The sequence below is a fragment of the Onychomys torridus genome, chromosome 17, assembly GCF_903995425.1.
Source record: "Onychomys torridus chromosome 17, mOncTor1.1, whole genome shotgun sequence".
Classification (NCBI taxonomy): domain Eukaryota; kingdom Metazoa; phylum Chordata; class Mammalia; order Rodentia; family Cricetidae; genus Onychomys; species Onychomys torridus.
The window spans coordinates 59,847,728-59,869,752 of NC_050459.1; the positions used below are offsets into that span (position 1 = coordinate 59,847,728).

The 22,025-nt window shown below is 45.1% G+C and overlaps 1 protein-coding gene across 1 annotated transcript in view; it reads right to left on the reverse strand.

Moving 5' to 3' along the window:
• Positions 1-8,748: 8,748 nt before the first annotated feature.
• The window catches only part of Csgalnact1 (chondroitin sulfate N-acetylgalactosaminyltransferase 1), a 148,621-nt gene continuing 135,344 nt past the window's right edge, over positions 8,749-22,025 (reverse strand). Inside the window, exons 7-8 of the mRNA XM_036166651.1 lie at positions 13,126-13,207; positions 8,749-10,622 (exon numbers count right to left, since the gene is read on the reverse strand). Coding sequence (XP_036022544.1) covers positions 10,333-10,622; positions 13,126-13,207 — 372 coding nt within the window. The 3' untranslated portion in view covers positions 8,749-10,332. The remainder of the gene's footprint in view (positions 10,623-13,125; positions 13,208-22,025) is intronic.

The following is a 22,025-nucleotide window of genomic DNA, read 5'->3' on the forward strand; positions in this document are numbered from 1 at the left end:
GGGAAGAACATTCCAAGCAATGCTGTCTAGCCCTGGGACACAGATTTATTCAGCCAGTAATCTCCTGCCCTGCATCATCCTTAAATCAAACCTCCAGCCATTTTTAGCTCAGATCGATGAGGTGGGGACAACCTCTGGATGGCGACCAAGGAGTGTGCGAGTCACTCAGTGTCATGTTTTCCTGGGAGGAAGGAACTTTGCCAGTAGCTAAGCCTATCTGTGCTAGCTTTTTGTGAACTTGCCTTTTAACCAATGTAGAAAGGCGCTACAGTTGTTCCTTGTGTGCAGCAGTCAAACACACCATGAACTGAGGTAGAGGCTGGTGTGCACGCCCATGAGAAAACTTCGAAATTCAGATTATAGCCAACTTGGTTCTTAAAATATTCCATGTGGTTTATATTGTGAAATTTTTATAAGGTACGCCTTTTAGCCTTGTTTCCGTGACTCAATGGTCAGGACATTACTCAGAATCTTTGTTCTATTCTCAGCTCCTCCACTGTTTTCCTGGTTATCTTGAATGGTCCCTATACCTATAAATATTAGTTACTTTTCTCATCGGAGGGATGAAAATACCCACCAAAAGCAAGGGAAGGAGGGAAGGAAGGGTTTATTTCAGCTCACAGTGTGAGCGTGCAGTCCAGCATGATGGGGAACCCAAGGAGGCAGGAGCCTGCCACAGCTGGTCACGTAGAGCCACAGTTAGGAAGTAGAGAGAGATGAATGATAGTACTTAACTAGCTCTCTCCGTTTTACTCAGTGTGGGATCCAGCTGATGGTAGGGTGCTGAAATACTTACATAGGCAATAAGTATTGCTATGTCCAAATATATCACTCTGTGTTAAGTAACCAAAAGAAGATTAAGAAAGAACTCAACCCAGTTAACCTAATGTAATAGCAGGAGGAGTATATTTGAGTTCTGTACTCTTTCATCTTATTGGTGATTGACACACAAAGGAATGAACTGTCTACTGTTTGGTGATACAGTGGCCAGGAGGAATATTGAAATTCTGAGGGCAGGAAATGGTTTGCAGAATTGGGAATTTCAGCTAAATGGGCTGAGGAAGCCTGGATACTCATCTTCACTGTCCTGACAGTGTCTTATACTAGGTATGGTCTGAGGTGGAGTCCAGCCCTGGCCCTGGTCTCCTCCTTCTGTTGTGTCAACAAGCCTAGAGTCCCACCCTTTCTGCTCAAGGTTTCTTAATCCAGGGTGTCGCCTTTAGACTGTTGTGCAGGTTTCCAATCCCAGGGACTCAGGCCTGTGGACACTTGTGTCTTGGGCTACAGCCAAGTGCCAGCCCCTGCCCACATTGATTCTTCTTTCCATCAGTAAGACTTTAGAAAGTCCCTGCTACAGTCATCTCAAATTTTCTGGCCTTTATGATTGCCATAGCAAGCCAGTCAACTCAAACATTACCTAGGCTAAGGAAGAACACAGGAATGATTAGACCAAAAAGAACCAAAGAGGCAGACCATGAACATGTTCTCCCCAAATATCTCAGGGCATCTATACCTAGAGTTTCCTATTTGAGCCAAGGCTTTGCCATTAGTCATTCTTTGGTGGACTAGCATTGTTCTAGTGTGCTTTCTATTGCTGTGATAAACACTATGACCGGAAACAACCTGAGTGAGAAAAAGGTTTACTTGACTCACACATCCCAATCATCGTCAATTACTGGAGGAAGTCAAGGCAGGAACTGAAGCCAAAGGCAGCGAGCAATGCTACTTACTGGAGTGTTCTCAGGCTTGCATTCAGCTACCTTTCTTACACTTCCCAGACCTGGCAGGAACCACAGTGAGCTGGGCCTTCCCACATCAATCATCAATCAAGAAAATACCCCATAGACTTCCCTACAGGTCAATCAAATGGAAACATCTTAATTAAGGCATATTTGTGACCCTTGCACATTTGTAGTTTGGGGCTTCCATTAGTTTGAACACAGAATACACAAAAAATATTTATAGAATGACAGGAACATATCCATGGAGCTTCTTTGCTTGAAGCTAAGAAGGGGTTGAATCATGCCTAGCCTGGATTTTGTCCACCTCAGAGTGCCATGAGTTTGCTCACCTACCTTGCCTGGGTACCAACAGACCCCAGCAGTTAGCTTCCCAGGTGGGGACACACCCCGGTGCACGTAGCAACTGATTAGCGCCTGTGTCTCAAGGGTCAGAGAAATGGTTGTTGCTTATCTGACCACTGAAACATCCCAGGCTGGACTTCCTTTCTTTTTCATATGATCTTATGGGTATGTTCCCTTGGTCCCTGCTGCTCCCAAGTATGCAAATGAAGCACCCTCTATGTTCTTGCCTCAGCCAATAACATACTCCACATGGATCCAACTGTCCATTCTTCCTGGGGTATAATTGTTCCCTGTTCCCTCCTAATAAACGAGCTGTTTTCACACACAGCTTCCCAGGTGTTCTTTGCCATCATACTCACCAATGCCCAGGATCCTCCTGCGCCCTGACGAGCTTGGACCCGCTCACCCTTTCCCCGACCCCAGGTTGGGCTAGTGTGCAATAGTCTGACCATACCAGGACAACGTGGGACTTGAGTCAGGCAAATAACTTTATTTCAGGATGCATTACATTTGTCTTTCTTAGAATGCAGCTTTTTTTCTTATACAGCTTTTCCACAAATATATCTTTAATAGTTTTGCTTAAATTGTGCTTTCCTGTCCTCTAGGAATAGATATAAGCTTTATTTAGGTTTTTTCCCTTGTCTTCTATTTTTACAATCTTTTCATTGTGTTTATCTCTCTTTTCTGCTGTTTATTAGGAGAGCTGCTCATCCCCGACCCTGTGGAAGGAGAGACTGGATTTCCTGCCATGTTAGTTCTGTGATCTATGTGACCACTCCACAGTAACACAGCCATGTTAGTTCTGTGATCTATGTGACCACTCCACAGTAACACAGCCATGTTAATTCTGTGATGTATGTGACCACTCCACAGTAACACAGCCATGTTAGTTCTGTGATCTATGTGACCACTCCACAGTAACACAGCCATGTTAATTCTGTGATGTATGTGACCACTCCACAGTAACACAGCCATGTTAGTTCTGTGATCTATGTGACCACTCCACAGTAACACAGCCATGTTAGTTCTGTGATCTATGTGACCACTCCACAGTAACACAGCCATGTTAATTCTGTGATGTATGTGACCACTCCACAGTAACACAGCCATGTTAGTTCTGTGATCTATGTGACCACTCCACAGTAACACAGCCATGTTAATTCTGTGATCTACCATGACCACTCCACAGTATCACAGCCATGTTAATTCTGTGATCTATGTGACCACTCCACAGTAACACAGCCATGTTAATTCTGTGATCTACCATGACAACTCCACAGTTACACAGCCATATTAATTCTGTGATCTACTGCAGGTGGCACCACAGTTAAACTTCCAGTTTGTCTGTAGGGTGATGAGTAACTTCTCTCTATGTGGTAGAGGCTTACTTACCTGTGTTGCTCCAGAATGAAAACTATCAAGGGGCTTAAGTGATGAAATCTCTCTTCCTTTAATGTATGATTAAAAATATATTATTGAAGCTGGGTGGTGGTGGCGCACACCTCTAATACCAGCACTCAGGAGGCAGAGCCAGACGGATCTCTGAGTTTGAGGCCAGCCTGGTCCAAGACAGGCACCAAAACTACACAGAGAAACGCTGTCTCAAAAAAGAAAAACAACCCAGTACACACACACACACACACACACACACACACACACACACACACACATATAATTGGATAATGAAGCAACTTGACATAGCAGAAAGAAAGCCCAGTGGGCTTAGGATTACGTCCTGCCTAGATCCTCATTTAGCCATGTGGAATCATAAAAAGGAAAAAAATTGCTGAACCTACATGAGTTTCCACTTCTGAAATGAGTTACTGACATCACCTAGGTTCTGAAGATTAGAAAAGAGTTTTGTTAAGTGCCCAGCACAGTGAAAGCCCTCCTAAGTGTAATCACTCTCTGTGAGTGTTCCTTCATGTACCCAGCTTATATAACCAACTGGGCCATGCAGCATAATGGCCAATTTCCTGGAATTTTGGGAAGTATTTTAAGGGAACAAGGGAAATTTTTGAAATTTTGAGGATATATTGATCTAGACAGAATGCTAGCTAGTTGACCTAAAGCAAAATGGATCAATTAGCTTGGGATTTAAAGTGTCATGGGAGGGGAGGGTTATTTCCTAGTGATTTTGACAACCCGGAGGTTAGCAGTAGCCATCTTTTTTCCCTAAATTGGCAGTTATCAAATTGATTCAGAGACTAAACATGCCTAATCATAACCTCCAAGTTAACATCTCCTCTTCGAGGAGAAGACTTACAAATTTGGAACCTACTCTGTCCGTCTCCCTGTTAGGTCATGTGGTGCCAAGATTCTACCCTATGCTAGTGGTACAGATTAGGCCCAGTGCACACGTCCATCTAAGTCAGCTGTGTGCTTTCCTCAGGGGGAAGGTTTTTCCATTCTGAAGACTGCCCAGCAAGTCAAACTCCCAGCAACACCCCCACCCTAGCACTGTATCACACCAACCAAAGGGCCAATGCCCTCTTCTCCTTGGGGGTCTGTCTCATCGGTGTGAAGGAGCCCTACGCAGCTTCTCACCCAGGCCCTTCTGGCTATTTCCGACAGCTCTCCACACTGTGGATGTCATCTTTATACAGCTCAGCTTTATATGAGAGTGGTTACAGGGGATAAAAAAAAAATTACGAAAAGATTCTTCAGGATTTAAACTTAATTTGGGTGATATTCTATTTTTGTCTGTATTTCAAACATTTAAATGCATTTAAAATGTCTTTAAGACCTCAGTGGAGAAAAATCTTCTTGAAGGTTTTCAACACAGGTTGAGGCTGAGATGGGTGGTATATGTGGAAGTTACAAGGCCTAGGATCCAAGACAGAGGCAGTTGCCAGAAGTACTGTGCACATCTCAGTGTGCACAATGTGTGGCTGCAGAAGAGGGAATACATTCAGGTCTCCTAACCACCCATACCAGATTCACAGACTTTTGGTTAGCTCTAGCAGAGCGACCCCACATTCTGGCTCTTGGATGTTGGCAAAACAGGGGAGGGAGGAACATGGCCTGGCTTCTCTCTCCACTGGTTTCCTGCCCTCCCAGGCGGTGACATTCACCATGGCCTCCCTTCCTATTACCTCCCTCATGGTCTCTGTCCTCTTTCTTACTAGACCTGCCAAAAGATAAGCCCCAGAGGATGCTGGGATTGACTTCTGCAGAGGGAATCTTCAAAGGCTGAGCAAAGCAGAGACATTTTAAAAGGTATCTCTGTGGATAGGAAATAACATATTCTGTGTGTTGGGGAAAAACCAAATCCCCCAAACCAACTGGCACGGACCCCACAACTTTTTGGCAGTGACAACAAAGCCTGAATCTTGCCAGGAGAAACAGCTTTGAATGATAATATGTAGCTAGTCAGAATGTAATCACGGGGAGCTCAGGCATCAGTGGGCACAGGAGCAAAGCACACCTGCCCTCCTAAGAAACTGCCCAAGGTCATGATCTCATCAGCAACTCCCAGGAACAGTCTCTCTTAAACACGAGGATCCCCCATCTGACCTTCTACTTGAGAGTCTTTAAACTTCACCTTTTGGGGTCCTGCTTAAGAGCCCAGCTCTGAGGCTGGAGAGATCAGGTGGCAGGGTTGTGTGGCTCTTCCTGGTCTGATAGGCCAACAAGAAGCTTCTCTCTTCTGTGTTTCTTATATGGGGCTGGAGGAGCAGAACAGAGGGAAGAACACCCAGAGGATGGAGGTCTGGGCTTGCCTGACTCAGACTTCTTTCCCTTGGGCCATTATACCACCTGGAGCTTGCCCCAGGCTGGAATGGAGACAGGAAGCCCTGGAGTCAGTCAGTTTATGAGCCACTCTCTTAACATCTCTTGGCCTCAATTGTCTGCACCTGGAAAATGGAAGTCCTATTATTACTCACCTTAGAAATTACTCTGGATTGAAGAGTTTTAGCCCGGCTGTCTCAGCAACCCTAGATATCTAAGCACGAATTGGAATTGAAGGTGGTAGCTATGTATTATGTTTTAGGTTCCTAGCATGTCTTTTCATTCACAGTCGTTTTGGAACAGCAAAACATAGGACAAAAGTGCATGGGGGTTTCATAATCTCAAATGGATGGCCCGCAATGGCCCCCTGATTATGTCCAAGACACGTGGGGCATACCGTTAAACAAATTCTATGTCCTGGTCACGTCATAAGTACTGTGTCTGCATTGACTCATTTAACGCTGAAATAATTGCAAGCTATAGATGTGACTGTATTCAGAGGAAGAAACTGGGGTACACAGAGACATGGAGTGACTCATCTTAAACCATGTAAGTTATATATATATACACCAAATGTATTTATTTATTTATTTTTCGAGACAAGGTTTAGCCCTGGCTATCCTGGAACTCACTCTGTAGATCAAGTTGGCTTCAAAATCACAGAGATCCACCTGCTTCTGCTTCCCCAGTGGTGGGATTAAAGGCATGCACCACCACTGCCTGGCTAAACCATGTAAATTTTGAGTGTAAGAATGAGAATTTAGATCTTGGTGGTCTCAATGCAGGAGCTGTAACAGCTACCACGTGGGCCCAAGCCCTGGTATGATTAGATGATTAGATAAAATAATAGAGGGTTTTTCCTGAAACAAAGGGTTAAAATTCTGGGAGTTACTTACCTAGTGTGGAAGAAGGCAAGGTGTTCACACTTATGAATCCAGGGGCTGTGTGTGTGTGTGTGTGTGTGTGTGTGTGTGTGTGTGTGTGTATGTATGTGTGTGTGTATGTGTGTGTGTGTATGTGTGTGTATGTGTATGTGTGTGTGCATGTGTGTGTGTGTGTGTGTGTGTGTGTGTGTGTGTGTGCATGCGTGCACTGGAAAGCACAGGATTGGAGAGATCCAGCACAAGGACATGAAGTATGTCGCTGGGAGTCATTATTTGTTGAAAATAACAGGAGGCTAGGTAGGTGTGGTGGCTAGAGGCCTGATCTGTAGCATTAACTGCCAATTCTCACTCTAGATTCAATCTGTCATCATCAAAGAGTTGGGAAGAGCTTCTAACAGCTCTCCCACAGCAGCATCATTAGTAGTTCTTGGTTGGGACCCCAAGTATATTATAGAAGGCAACTGGACTGCTTAATTAGCAAGGTACAGAGACAAAAATAGAGAAAGTCTTCATGAGGTCTGAAGAGGCCTTTGACAAGCCTGGCATCTGGCAAGTGTCTTTGTAAGAGGTAATGAGCCTGAGTTCTTCAGTTCCATTTCCGCTTTCCTTTGCTGTGTAAGTTTGAACTACAGCCCCCTTTTAGGTTTAGTGGGCCTCCTCCACCCTCATTTACATAAGCTTGGGGTTCCGTCTCCCTCCATGTGGACAGGAAACAAAGAGAGCTAGGAAGAGTTCAGAGGACCAGGACTTCCTCCAAAGTCCTCACCTCCCGACTTCTTACCACCACCAAATTAGGAATGTCATGACAGGATGAATGCATGGAGGGACAGATCCACTAATGAAGTTAGGGACCCCAGGAGCCAGTCACTGCCCAAGATCCCATCCACTGGCAGCCACATCTCTAACAGATGGGCCTTCAGAAGAAATTTCAAACAGAAATCACAGCTAAGCTAAGCTTTAAGAGGAAGGAAATTATTTCCTGTCCTCTTCACTTACCCTCAGTGAAGTTTGAATTAGACTTTTTAAAAGTTATCATACATAATGATGGGCTTCCCTATGGCCCTCCACATGTGTGCACACACTGTGTGTCTTCCTCTACTGCTCTCCACTTTAGTTTTTAGGAGAAGCTCTCTCACGGAACCTGGAGCATGCTGGTTCAGCCAGTCTGGTTAGACACAGCCCCTCCCCCCTGCCCCCCCAGCCTTCTCTCGGCTCTGCTTTCCATGCATGTAGTGTTGGGGCCAGAGGGGATCTGAGTTCACTTTACCCACGGAGGCCTTTTGCTAGTCTCCTCAGCAATTGTTGAAATCAGTTCTTAGTGAGGTGTGCTTGTACACAACTGTAACCCCCAGGCACTTGAGAGTCTGAGGCGGAAGGAGAAGGCTGAGTTTCAGCCCATCCTGGGCGACAAAATGAGACCTTGTCTCAAGAAACAAACAAAACTCTTCTTGGGTATAATAGACATCTGTAATGTACACAGTGTGAACAAATTCAAATGCTGATCATCCTGGAGTCATCGAGGGACTGCACCAAGAGACATCTGAACATTTGATGGCTGCCTCTACCCGGGTGGGATAGCAATCCCCCTGCCTCAGTGAGAGTATCATCAAGAGTCAGTCACTAATCCATAAGGACCACTATTGGGAGACAACAGTCACATGCCCCGAGGGCTCAAAAATCACAGGAGTGTGTGAATATTGCAAAGGCAGCATGGAAACGGGTTTCAGAAATCATTTTTCGATTTCATCTAACTAAAAATTAGCATGAATGAAATGTCAAAAGTTTCCTGCTATCTTAGTGGTTCTCAGCCAGAAGTCATATTCTCATTCCTTGAGTATTTGACAACGATTGGAGATATTCTGGTTGTCAAAAACCAAGTGGGATCTGCCCCTGGCATTCTGTGTAGAGGGATGTTGCACAGAACAGACACCTCCCCTGCTAAGTGATCAAGCCCCCAATGTCAATAGTGCTAACACTGGAAAGCCCTAATCTATGCACAAAAGAATCTCCCCAAACTCAAGACACTGCATTCTTATTCCAGGAAGAAATCACATTCACACATTTTATTAGCTGTGCAATGCCACCTTTCATTCATGTCTCATGTTTTAATTAAACTTTATAAACTACCAGTACAAATCAATACAATGCTTTTTTTTCTTTTTAAACACACAGCTTGAGTGTTCTTGAAGCATCTAAACAATGAATTCACTGTGGGCAAACAGAAGGCACGGAGACAGAGGAGGTAATTAGCTCATGCATCTGGTGCTGGTTAATAAATAAATAATTTGCACATGGATGTAGAAACCACTCGATGGGAACCATATTTATCTTTTTAAAAACAAGTTTGAAGTTGTAAGAAAATGTGAGCTTCAGAAGCGTCTTGGCAACCAAGCAACATTGCTTATTTTAAAAATAAGTTGTTTCCACACGGCCAGGAGGGAGTGAAAATGTAGCAACATTTCCCATCTCGATGGGTTGATGGACGGGTCTTTCACAAAATATATGTTTATTTTTCCTGCCTTTTCTTCTTATGGAAGCCAGAGACCAGGAAGAGCACCCTGCTTTGAAAAGCAACAGTTTGGTTCATAACTTTGGTTTATTCAAACAGGTAAGAAAGTGGTCCCCATTTCTCCTGAGGAGAAGGCATGTTCTCTAGGAAACATACCAAGGTCTTAGTGTCCCTTGATGGTGAAGATGACAGTGTCTTTTCCTCTCTGTAGTGCTTGATTTTTCCTCTTCGGACAGTCCTAGACAGTTTCGATATACCTTTCTTTCGGCAGCCCCACACATAGCCTTGTCTCTGAGTTTGGCATGTCCTCAGATTTGCGCCCAGATGTTGGCACCTGAAGGTTCTCTCACACGCCTCCATAGGTACCTTCTTGCCAATGGTGGCAGTGCACACCTGTAATTTCAGCACTCGGGCTGCTGAGGCAGGAGGACCATGACTTCAAAGTTAGCTCAGGCTCTGTGTCCAGACTGTCTCAAATAAACATACCAACAAAAGCAACAAAAAATAAAAACAAATCTTAGAAATCGTACAAGTGTATATACTACAATGTGCTCCTACTAAGGCCTGCCAATAGGTAATTAAATAAGCACAATACAAGCAAAACAAAAAGTGCATTTTTAGAATAGCGACTAAAGATAACTGAAACGAGTGGGTTATTTTTTGGTTAATATTGGGGTAATGACAGTGTTGACAGTTTGTTACCAGGTCTCTTTGATTTTGCTCATTGTCCCCTGGAGGGTGCTCATGTCGGATCTCCACATTTCTCACAGGTCCTTTGCTCCTTCTGAGATGTGGGTAGTCCTGGATACCAAAGCCCTCTGATGTAACCATTCCTAAGAAGAGAAGCCAGTATGCATGCATCTCTTCTAGTGAACTTTTTACAAAACTGGTCTGAGGCTGTGACTATTTCAGTGATCAGGGACAGAGAGATCATCTTGCTGTAAACACGGTCACTGTCACCATACACAGAGCCAACAGAAACTGGAGACTCTCTACTTCCATCTCTCTTACTCATCAGATTCTTGGTCACCCTTTGTGGAAGTCTATACCTTGTTGCATCTACTTTTTTCAGAAGAGCCAAAGGCAAACAACTTGAAGTCTCTACTAATCTGTGCCTGGGAGATCATGTCTTTTTACTGCCTGCTTTCTGCTTCTGTTTGCGAAGGTGAGCCTCTATTTCATGCCGGAAGACAAGCATCCCCAGCTGCCCATGGGATGCCTCATTCATGGCCTTGGATTGCATGCACATCTTGTATTGCTCAGGGGTCAGTTCATCCATACAGTGCTTCTCATGCCAAAGGTGGAAAAGTCCCCGTACAGGTGTGCGTACCACTATGAGGTTGCTGTGGAGATACTTCCGGTACAAGTGTACATCTTCACCACCCCAGCCTTTGATGTCCAGGTCAAATCCACCTGTGGGAACAGAAGATGCTACTGAATTGTGTGGCACACACTCAGCCTCCATGGATTTTTCATCATAGGGAGATAACTTCATTGGTGGAGTACTTGCTTTGTAAGCATGAGGAACTAAGTTCAACCCCCCAGAACACACATAAAAAAAATGTCAAACCCAAGAGTGGACACCTGAATGGTGGCTTGCACTTTCAAGTCCAGCACCAAGGAGGCAGAGACAGGTGAATGACCGGGGCTTGCTGGTCAGCCAACCTAGCCTGCTTGACGGGATCCAGGCTAATGGGAGACTGTCCCAAAATTTAAAATGTGGATGACACCTGAGGAATGATATTTGAGGTTGTCCCCTGGCCTCCATGTCCTCATACACACAATAAGGAAGTATTCAGGGGAGGTGCCATTTGAAGCACCATTCATCCAAATTTCCAGGGTCATAGACTGGATGGGCATGGTCAACAGGAATGCAAGGCAAACCTTGTATTTTTTGTCTGAGTGTGGCTTCCTTCTATCACTGCATCCTGTCCCAAACATTCTCATGTGGCCTCTTTATCCCTGCCTCCATGCCCTAGCTACACTGCTCTGATCAGGGCCAGTTCAGACTAGAAAAACTCAAGACCAGAAATCTCAGCTAAGCACCCCCGACTGGTGTTAGTTTATGGGTGAATGTGTCCCTGCAGTCGGGGGACAGCAAGAAGAGGGGAATCACAAGCTAGACAGTAAGAATTTAGATCCTTTGTTTCTAGCAAAGTTGCTGCTGAACTTGACAAGTTATTTTTGTTTTGTTCTGCTCTGTTCTGTTTTTCTGAGACAGTCTCTTGCTGTACAGCCCAGGCCTTGAATTTTTATTTCTACTGTCTTTGCCTCTGAAATACCAGGGATACAAGAATGAGGCTACATGATGATGCCTGCCTGGACTTTGGTGTTTTAAAATCCTCTAGTGAAGCAGATATCATAACCAAATAAGCTAGAATTTTGTCCTTAGCATCTCTTATTAAATACCAGGGTGTCTCTCTCTCTCTCTCTCTCTCTCTCTCTCACACACACACACACACACACACACACACACACACACACACACTTGCAAACAAGGACACTGTAGCAAAGAATGGTATCCAAGGGGACTGAGGAGCTGTGAGGTCACAGCAGTGGCCCCTTAAGGAAGAACACCCTCTCCATCTCATTGTGCTCCTACTTCTTGAAAGTATAGTGTCCTCTATCTTCAGAACCCAATGCAATATGAATCCAAATGTGATAAACATGAGAGTCCTCACGCATAATATCACCTTCTGCACACAAAGCAAGGAAACAATAGTTTCTTGAAACGGGATTTATTTTTAAAATTTGAATAGTATTTTTGGGAATCTGTTGTGCATACAGTCAACTAGGACTGTTTTCCTGGAGATAGGAAAGAAGACCTGCTGGCTCTTCAGGGTAGCTGCCACTCAAGACCTGGCACCCTGGCCTTCTGCCGCCTCCTTGGGGACACAAATCCAGGTGGCTTGACATTATTCCTATTTCAGTCTGGTGATATCTACGGAACAACATGTACTTGGGCCTGCTTCTGCTGCCTGCTTTCAAAACGGGGAGCCTCAGGCTCAGACCCGGGGTAGGCGTATGAGAGAGAGAAGGATGAGGTACCTGAGAGGCCTAAGGAGGAGTCTCTCCATCACTTCCCAGAGAGAAGGGCTTCCTCAGAGTGCAAGTCAAGGTTTGGGACCTGTTCCTTCTTGCCCTAGGGGTGTATAGTTGAGCCTATTCCCCATTTTCCACTTACTGTGAGGCCTTAGGGGGTCCCTGTGCCTCTGAACACTGTGTTCTGTTCTGCTGAACCCCTTGGCTTTTCCTTTCTGAGTTCTGGAACTCTTCAGGCAAGCTCATATGTATTTGTAAATATGTTCATTTAACCTTCTATGTGAATACACATGTATGTATGTGCCTGTGTACATTTTTGTGTGTGCCTCTGGATATGTATATGTAAATGTGTGCATGTCTGTATATATAAATGAGTGTATATATCTTTATCTATGTGGCTATGTGTGCATGTACATCTGTGTGTGTGCATGTGTGTCTGTGTTCAAACATGTATCATTGAGTGCATGTGTATATACCTGTCTGCATCTCTGAGTCCATGCATATCTGTGTGTCTACATGTGTAGAGATGCTTGCACATGTGTGCTCATGTTGACAGCAACTGTATACTCAGAGCTTAGAGTGACATGTGGGACTTTAAATAAAGGTCACCAGAGTGAAACATGGGTCTTCTTTGCATGTGCGTTTCCCAGAGTCTCCTCTTTTTCCTCATTCCTGAGGGCTCACAGAGTCCTATTAGTGTTACCGGATACACCTGAGAGACACTGGTGTATATGACAGGGTTCCAAGTGCTGCTGCATGTGACCTGGGGGCAGCACTGTTTGGGCAGCATCTTTACCCAGAGGAACCTGCAGACGCTCAAGGCCTGCAGGACAATGGCCTCCAGGTGGCAGTAGGACTCAAGCTTTCATCTCACCTATGTTGATGAAGTCTGACCGGTACTGACAAGTCATCCCAAATCCAAAGTCCCTCCAAAATCCAGTCTCCTTCTTTATGACCTGCAAGGAAAAAACAACTGTCAGAGAGAGAATGTAAAACTGATATGCACGTACTTAGGTGAGCAGTGCTCAATACTGACTCCCCACTGCTAACAAATAGGCAAGTGTGTGTGTGTGTGTGTGTGTGTGTGTGTGTGTGTGTGTGTTTACCAAAAAGAATGATAATAAGCTAAGTCCAAATTGGGGCCTTGTGAGTTTTGGCACCTTTGGCCAGGATGAAAACATGCACACACTCTTTCACACACAACCACAAACAATCCCAGAGAGCAGGTTTTTTGAGTAGTGCCATGGAAAAGCCACCTACATATCTGGTGCTTGGTCCTCGTGCTAAAGAGAAGTGAGGTTGGGCCCCTTACACAGGCCTGGGCACAGAGCCAGCAAAGGGCTCAGGAAGTTGAGACAAGGCCTCAGGAACAGCTTAGAATTCACAGTCCAACTACAGGAAAAGAGAGGAAATACCCAAGATTGGTCCTGGCTCACTGGCCCGGTTCCCTCTGGCTGGCTGTGGACAGGGTAGGTCTAAATGATGAAGCTGCTCCAGGAAGCTCCTTCTGGAAGTGCCAACCTGTAGGGTGGCCGAGAGGCCGTCTGAGCAGTTGCTGAAAAAATCAGGGCAACACACTACTGCTCGGTTTCTTCCCTTGGAGAAAATTTCCAGCAAATGTGCTGAGGCAAAATAATAGAGATCAGCCTGCGCACGCGTGTGTGCACACATGCATGCACACACACACACACACGTGCACACACATATATGTGAACTCACATAGGCACACACAGAGACACATGCACACACATATGTGCACACAGATTTGTCATAAGTAATTCTGGAAATGGGTTTGAAATCTTTTTAGCTACTTTCCCCATGATCTTTGTCGTCTCCATAGGTGCTTAGAAGACAGGAAGTTGCCTCCCTGGGAGAGGGAAACAGAGGGCCTAGGAGAGTCCCTATTACTGAAGCCTGGGTCTGTTTGCTGCTCATCTGTAACAGCTCAGGAGAAAGGGAGGAGAGTAGCTGTACTACTGACCACTCTTTCCACCTCAGGCTGGCCTCTTGATTTCAAGCCCCCATTTTCTTTTCTATACAATGAAGAGTTGAGCTAAATCCCAGCTGGAGAGTCTTCTAGCTCATTTATTACATCACCATTATTCCATGTTCTAGAACCTTTCCCCAGCCTAAATTATATTTGATAAATGTCTTGCAAAACAGTTAAGGAGTCTTAAAACATTCGTGTATCCCAGAATTCAATAGCGCAAAGATGATGTCATGCTATAGGTACAAGACCTTGCTCATGATGAGGCTCCTTACCAACCTGTCATGGAGTGGGAGGGACTCAAGAAGTCCCACCCACCCTTCTCCAAGGATTTATATGCAATTCACAGTTGCGGGGTGGGGGAGGAAAGGTCTTTACTAGTGGTATAGCCACTGGTAAGCTGCCCACACTCCTGCAAATAATGCCCACCCATGCATGCAACCCTGGCTTAACTCATCACGTCACCAAACTCACAATGTGAAAGTAGGAGGCAGAGAAGTTTGGGAGGACTGTGTGAGGCAGGCAAGTCTGGAGAAACGTCCATTGAATAAATCTGAAATGAATTTTGTTCTTTCTCTGTCAATCAGGTATACTCTTTCTGTTGCAGCTAATGGCTACAGTCCAGGGTTCTAGTTATCTTACAGACATGGAGAGGAAGAGAAGCCAGTAATCAAACCCCAAATTCTTGGCTCTACTCTACATAGATGGCTCCCTACTGGAAAAGCAATCATCAGGAGACCTGAGGAGAAAGAATGTGTGTGCTCCCAGGAAGCCACTGTCCCAGGATTCTGGGCTGAATCAATGTTGTGCTGAAGGACATTAAAGAAGGGTGATCCTTACCTGGAGAGATGTGACAGCAACACCCTGATTTAAGGGCAGGGGTTGAGGTATAGGAACAGTTATTAAGTTGGTTTTAAAGCTGGTAAGCCATAGAAAGCCACTCTGGGAAGAAGTTATTGAAATATACGGTCTTGTGGAAACCAGCTTGGTTGTGTCAGAGCATGTAGTTTCAGGGTAAAATGGGTTTCACTTACTAAGTTTCTACCACCAGAACTGGGCCAAGTTGCTAACTGTTGCTCTCCAACATTGCTTTTGGAGAGCAGCCTGGCACAAATGAATGCTCTTACATTCTCTTCTGATGGGATCAGGTCACTGCTGAAGACCCTACAAGGGCCACAAAGGGTTACCAATCCACCTGCCTGCTTCCTCCTTCTCTCCTTTGAGCCTCTACACCAGTGGTTCTCAATCTTCCTAATGCTGCAACCCTTTAATACAGTCCCTCATGTTGCGGTGACCCCCAACGATAAAAGTATTTTTATTGCTACTGTAATTTTATAATGACCACAGGTTGAGAATTGCTGCTCTACACAGGCCCATTTCCTGACTGCCAAGCTCCCCAGGCTCCCAGGCATCTGAGGTGCTGCTACAGTCTCTGCTTGGTCACCCTTTTCTTACTCATCATTGCTCAGGGTGCCAGCCTCTTGTCTGCCTCTCTTGGCCAATGCCATACAATTGCCAGTCCCCATTTCCCCTTTGCACCGTGACCCTGGCTCAACTTCCTAGCAGTGAAATGACCCTGTGGGTGCATTTGTTTCTCAGTTTTCTGTCTTCACCTATCACCCTTGGGGAATATCAGCCAGAACCCTAGTCCCCTAGGTCGCCAGCACCCAGAACACTGCTCACCACACAGCCATGCAATTAATAGATACTTCCTTAGTAGATGGGGGAGGAACAGTTCTGGAGGTAACCGTGGCTCCTAGCCTGTGGAGACAAATGTGCTTCCAGTGAGAGACACTTGTCAGCAAGAACCTCAGCAAAAGCATAGGTGGTCCGGTGGTGACATCTGTCAGGAGATTATGTAGATCGAGACCAATTGGCAAAGATGTCCTTATGTTCCTGAGGCCTACGGCACCACGTGTGACTCATACACATTGAGTCAGGCACACGGAGTCCCACCATTCTGCCTAAGTGTTAAAATGTATACTCCAATGGCTCTACCACGGGGTAAAGACTAAGACTTAAAAGTTCCTGACCTCTCCTCTACTTCTAAATTCCCTCGACCTATCGACAGGCACCACTGTCATTTTAAAGTTGTCCTTTGGTGCTAGCCTCTTGTCCACTCTCTCTGTAGCACCTTCCTGCTCCACGGAATTTTGCAGAAGGTTTTAGGCTGGATCTCCTACAGGAAGCTTCTAGAATCACGGCTTTGTGGGCACGTCATGTGACAGGGGGTAATCATTATTTTTTTTTTTTAAATTAAGATCAAAACACAAAACATGAATCAGCAACTCCCTCTAGAGTTGAGGGGAACACAGTGGTCTCACAGCTGCACAGGCAGCCTGGAGCACAGGCAGTTGCCTGTCTGATTTAATGGTGTTGGGTTGGGCAGCTGCCTATGAAGTAATCTGGATCTTAAAATTAAGTTGGTAGCAAAGACTTTGGACAGACTATTCTCTCTGAATGAAAGGGTGTCTCCCTAACCAAAGCTAGATCTGATCAGCCTTCTATGTCCTAGGAATGCCCAGGAGCTTGGCATGTTCACAGGCATGTGGCCCACAACTCAGAGTCCCATGCTTATTGCAGCTGCCTTTAAATTCTGAACACATTTGGAACAAGGGTCTGCATTTTGGTTTTGTTCTGAGATATTCTACTGATATAACAAGCCCTGTCCACGAATACTAGATACGCTGAATTGCAGCAATTTCTGGGTCTGACTATGTATTGTGTACTCTTTATTATCTGGACACTGAAGGGCTGGTGATCACACTGCACAGGGTTCTGGGAGTGAAGGCTATGTGCCCTCTTCTTGAGACCTATGCTCAAGTACACTCAGTCTGCTGCAACAGAGCTCGGGGCTGGGATTCCTATGAAGATCTGGGTTTAATTTCTTAAGAAATAATGCATTCTGGAGCTACAGGGCCCCAGAATTTATTTAATAATAGGCTCAACTCTCATCTCCTTCTACATCTCTACAGAGTCTCATTTTCACACATATTATTAGTTTCCGGATAAAGGATGACAGTGTCTTCTAAGGGGTTCATACTGGACACAGACCCACTAGGTCTTTCCTTTCTGGGATCTAGAATCTTGGTCCTCCTCAAGCACACTGAAGCCAAAGGATATAGTTCCTTCAGCTCATCATCCTTGGTCAAGTTTAGCCTCACAGTGTGGCACCCACATCTGTCCCTCTCCCACTCAGCAGCTGCAGGAATTTGAGCTAGTGAACTTATGTCCTCTGAACCGGGACTTCTGCATGTGTGAACTGAGATGCTGATGTCACTTTCCCTTGCTGAGAATTATGGGAGATTACATAGTCATGGCGAAGGATTCTCAAATTACTTTATTACTTACTAAGTGTATGTTTTCTGCATAAACAGAACCAGTCTGTGAGGGTGCGCTGCATATACTCTGCTCGGCAGACAGCGCTAAAAACTGGAACACATGTCAGTGGTTAAAATGATCAGTAACTCAAACTGCCAAATGAAAAAGCTCAACTGGTTGAGGAGCTGAGAAATGGCTTCTTGGTAAAGTGGCTGTGTCACAAGTGTGGAGTCCAGTGCTCGGATCCCTAGAACTCACATAAAAAGCTAGGTGCAGTGAGGTGTGTGGCCCTAACCCTACTGTTCATTGTCCAGGCAGACTGGATAGATCAAATAGATCTAGACCCTGTTTCAAATAGTAAGGTGCAGGGAAGAAGCAGGGACCCAGGGGGGATAGGAATAACATAAGAGGGTAATAGAAAGGGAAAAAGACTGACTACATTAATACATGTATGAAATTGTAAACAAAGAATTAAGGAGGATTAAGGAAGACACTTGCTATCAACCTCCGGGTTCACACACAAACTACTTGAGGCAGGTAAAGCAGTGCAGGTGTAAGCAAGAGAGGATGAGGACAAGTGAGAAGCACAGTCACTACACTGAACAGTGTCCCCAAGTCACGGCTGTCACTGCACAGCAGACATCGCAGTCCACATCGAACTCCAAGAGACTAAAGCTGGGAAGGTGGTGGCCTGGAGGAACGAGGACAGCACTTAGAGACTGTGGGCAGGTGTGCTGCCCGACCACAGGCTGCCTGGGGGTCTATGGAGCTGGTGTCATCTGCCAGGTGCTGGCATTAGCTGACATCTTTGCAATCAGATTGAGCTGGTTTATGGAGGACAATTAGTCCCAACAAGAAATCAGAGTTTGCAGCCCTGTGCTCAAGACAGCCTAAATTGGCTCACCAGATTTGCACACATCTCTTCCCAGCTGCATGCCCTGTGGTAACACAGTGGTGAGCCCAAAATAAGCCACAGTGGGATTATTTACACCATAGAAATTGGCAAACACCATCACCAGGGCTTTTTTTTTTCTTCTTCTTCTTTCCAAGAGTGGGTTGCTGAACATTTGTAAGCTCGCCACTGGCTTTATGCCATAAACACTTTTTTAAAAAGTGGAATTAATTTGTTTATTCAAAACCAGTCTCTGGCAGAGGGTGAGAAAAGACTGGAGCGTGGGGAGGGTCCAAATCTAAAGATAGGAGAAGTAGGAGGCTTCTGCAGCATCTAAGCAGAGACTAACAGGCTGAGCCAGCAAGGTAGAATGCTTAAAGTGAACACTGATTTAAATTACACTCATTCCCTTCTCTGTATGCTGTTTCTGCATTAAGGCACCAGCAAGTTTCATGGCTTAAAACTCAAAAATTAAATATTAGCATGGAAATCCCACAGTGTCACTTATTACTAATGATTTGTATGCAGAAGTTAAAAAAATAACAAGGCATCTGAACACACACAAAAATTCTTGCTTTCATCTGCAGGTAAAATGGAAATGCCAGGACATGATAGGCATGGAAACTCATCCCGGAAACATTGAGCAGGAGGCTGTGTTTGCAGGGCTGCTGGGAAACATCATCTCACTGGCACAGGTAACCTTCATTACAGCCCCATTCTGAACCTACATTCCCCACCTCATCTGAGGCACTGCTGTGTCCCAGGGAAGGCTATGAAGGATTTGTTAATATATCCACAGTCTAGACTGAGCCAAAATGCAATCTCAAGGGAAATCTCTCCTAATTTACCCATCTCCAGTCATTACTTTTTATTTCTGGTGTCTTGCCACCTACACATTCTGTCCCCACTGTATTAATTTCTGTAGTTTGATGTTTGCCTCCAGAATCCCTGTTAGGCCATTTTCTTTATGCCTCAGCTCTCTTGGGAATGCTTGGCAGATCTAATCCCATTGCTCAAGAGGAAGGACACCTTGGCATGGGCTAAGCTTTGTTACTCAGACAGCTTTCAATCTTAATTTTGGGCTTAGAAGTGTGCATGAGTGTGTGTGTGTGTGTGTGTGTGTGTGTGTGTGTGTGTGTGCACTAGTGTGCATCCATGTTTGCACATTTGTGTATGGGTGCTCACCTGTGCCTGTGTAGAGGCCAGAGGTTAACTTTGGGTGTCTTTCTCTGTCACTCTTTACACTATTTTTTTTTTTTTGAGACAATGTCTCTAAGGAACCTGGAGCTGCCAGTTTGGCTAGACTTTCTGGCTAGTGACTGGCCCACCTCTCCTTTTGGGATCCACCTGTCTCCATCACAATCTTGGTGTGGGAGTTTCATGTATGCACCACCCACCTGTCTGGGGATCTGAACTCAGGTTCTCATGCTTGCACAGCAAGCTCTTTATCTGTCTCCCTAGCTCCTGACTGCAGCCTTGGACCATTCAGCCTCCATGAAGAGTGGTTGGTTGAGGGATCTCTGATCAATCATGCGTGAGTGTATGAAACAATTACAGTTTGATTCCAGTAACAGGACCTGGAGCAGACCTTTGTGGGCAGCAAGTGATCAATATACCATTTGTCTTGGGATTGTACACATGGCTCCATGGCTAAGTGGTCTTGCTGTTCTTGCAGAGGACCTGAGCTTGCTTTCCAGCACCTGCATTAGATGTAACTTCAGCTTCAAGAGATCTTATACCCTCACCTGACTTTACATATATAAAAAAAAGACTTGTCTAATGGAGGACACAATCCTGCATTTCTCTGGAATCTGGGGAACCTTGAAATCACTGTATTTCACTGAACTAAATAATTGTAAATACCGAACTCTGAAACAGCAGCTTTATGTCCTGAGGAGAAGTCAATGATGCTTTAGGAAGTAAATCTCAAAGGATGCAGGGTGATTCAGCTTCTAGATGTGGCCACTGGGATCTGAGGGATCTGAGCTGTTCCCACCTGGACTGCTTATTCTGTGGGTCTTGCAGACCCACTTCTGTGCTGTCTGTCTCTCTGCCTCCCATCCTACCTGCTCTCAACAGGGTGAACTAGGAAGGGCAGAACCTTTAGACTGTGAAATGAAAAGAAGTCCTGGCTAGCAAACAGGGCCATGAATTTGACTAGAAACATTAATCATTTCCAATGTCAAATGTAAAACAGAGCTTTATTTTTATTTTCATTGGTTGAAAGGAAACAAACACTTGATCCCCTTTTCCTTTAAAGCCCCATGAGAAGCTTGCCACTCCTGAGAAGGGAAGCTAGAAGCCTCTGTCCTCACAGAAGACTTATCTCTCCTGGGTAGAAAACTGGTTCTTTGGCTGTGGAACTGTATTGTTTTCATCTACAAAGCCCAGATAGAGATGTAGACCATACACAGTAGCACACTACATCTGCAGTGTTAAAATCTGATGGAAAAAGAGGGGACTGTTTATGTACTTTCTTGGCTTGAGCCCACAAAAATCATGCTAGGACAAGCGTGAGCCATGAACATCTTCCATTCTGAAAACACCCACAGCTTCAGTGTTCTGTAGAAGAATCACATCAGCTGTCAGAGGTGACCTGGGGGAGGGTGAAGGGCATGGATCAGGCCTGGAGAGAACGGGTTCTGTTACTTCTGAAAAATTATCATGGTCAGCTATTCAAATGAACTTTACAGAACACTGTTCTCCCATGACATGGGGCATGAGAAGACTTAGTCCCATCACATCTATATGTCTACATCCCATTTTCAGGCTTGCTAACAAGAGGCAGAGGTGTTCAAACTACTCTCACTGATGGAAAGATCAACCTGAGTGATATGAGATGAGGGTCTGTTCTATGCCCAGGCAGCCACATGTAGTACCTACCACATACACTCCATGGTTTTAGTTACTGCTATCAGCTGAGGTCTGAAAATATTAAATGGCTAATTCTAGGAAGGAGTAAGTTATATTTTACATAATGCTTATTTTAGGATATTGTTAGGTTCTATATTATCATTAGTCATTGTGGTTAGTCTCTCATTGCTAATTTATAATTTAAATGTTATCATGGGTGGAAGTATAGAGAAAGCCTCACTATGTACAGGGCTTGGTGTTATTTATGGCTTGGTATTATTCATTATCCCAGGTATATTGTGAAGGTCTTGGCACATACTCCACATGGGCAAATGGTACTATTACAACAGCCTTGGAGGGGCATGGAGATACTCTCCTGGACTGTCTCAGTTCCCATTTTCTGTTCTGCTTCAGCTGTCTGTGGTGACGTAAGATTGAACAGGCCCTAGGGGCTCTGTGGTTCCATGACATATCACTCGTGCAGCCAAGATCTTGGCAGAGAAGTCCCTCCACTATTTCTTCTAAAGCTACCTTTCTGGTACCCCCACTGATGCCAGCATCTGGCCTGTACAAGGATGTGGAGCAGCAGTGACTCAGTGAGATGCGATGGGATGGGTGAAGGGCGGGGGACAGGATGCGTCCTTGTACCCCACTGACTCACTGCAACCGTGAGGTAAGCCACCCCTTTCTATCACCCGTTTCCCACCATTTTAGGAGTTCC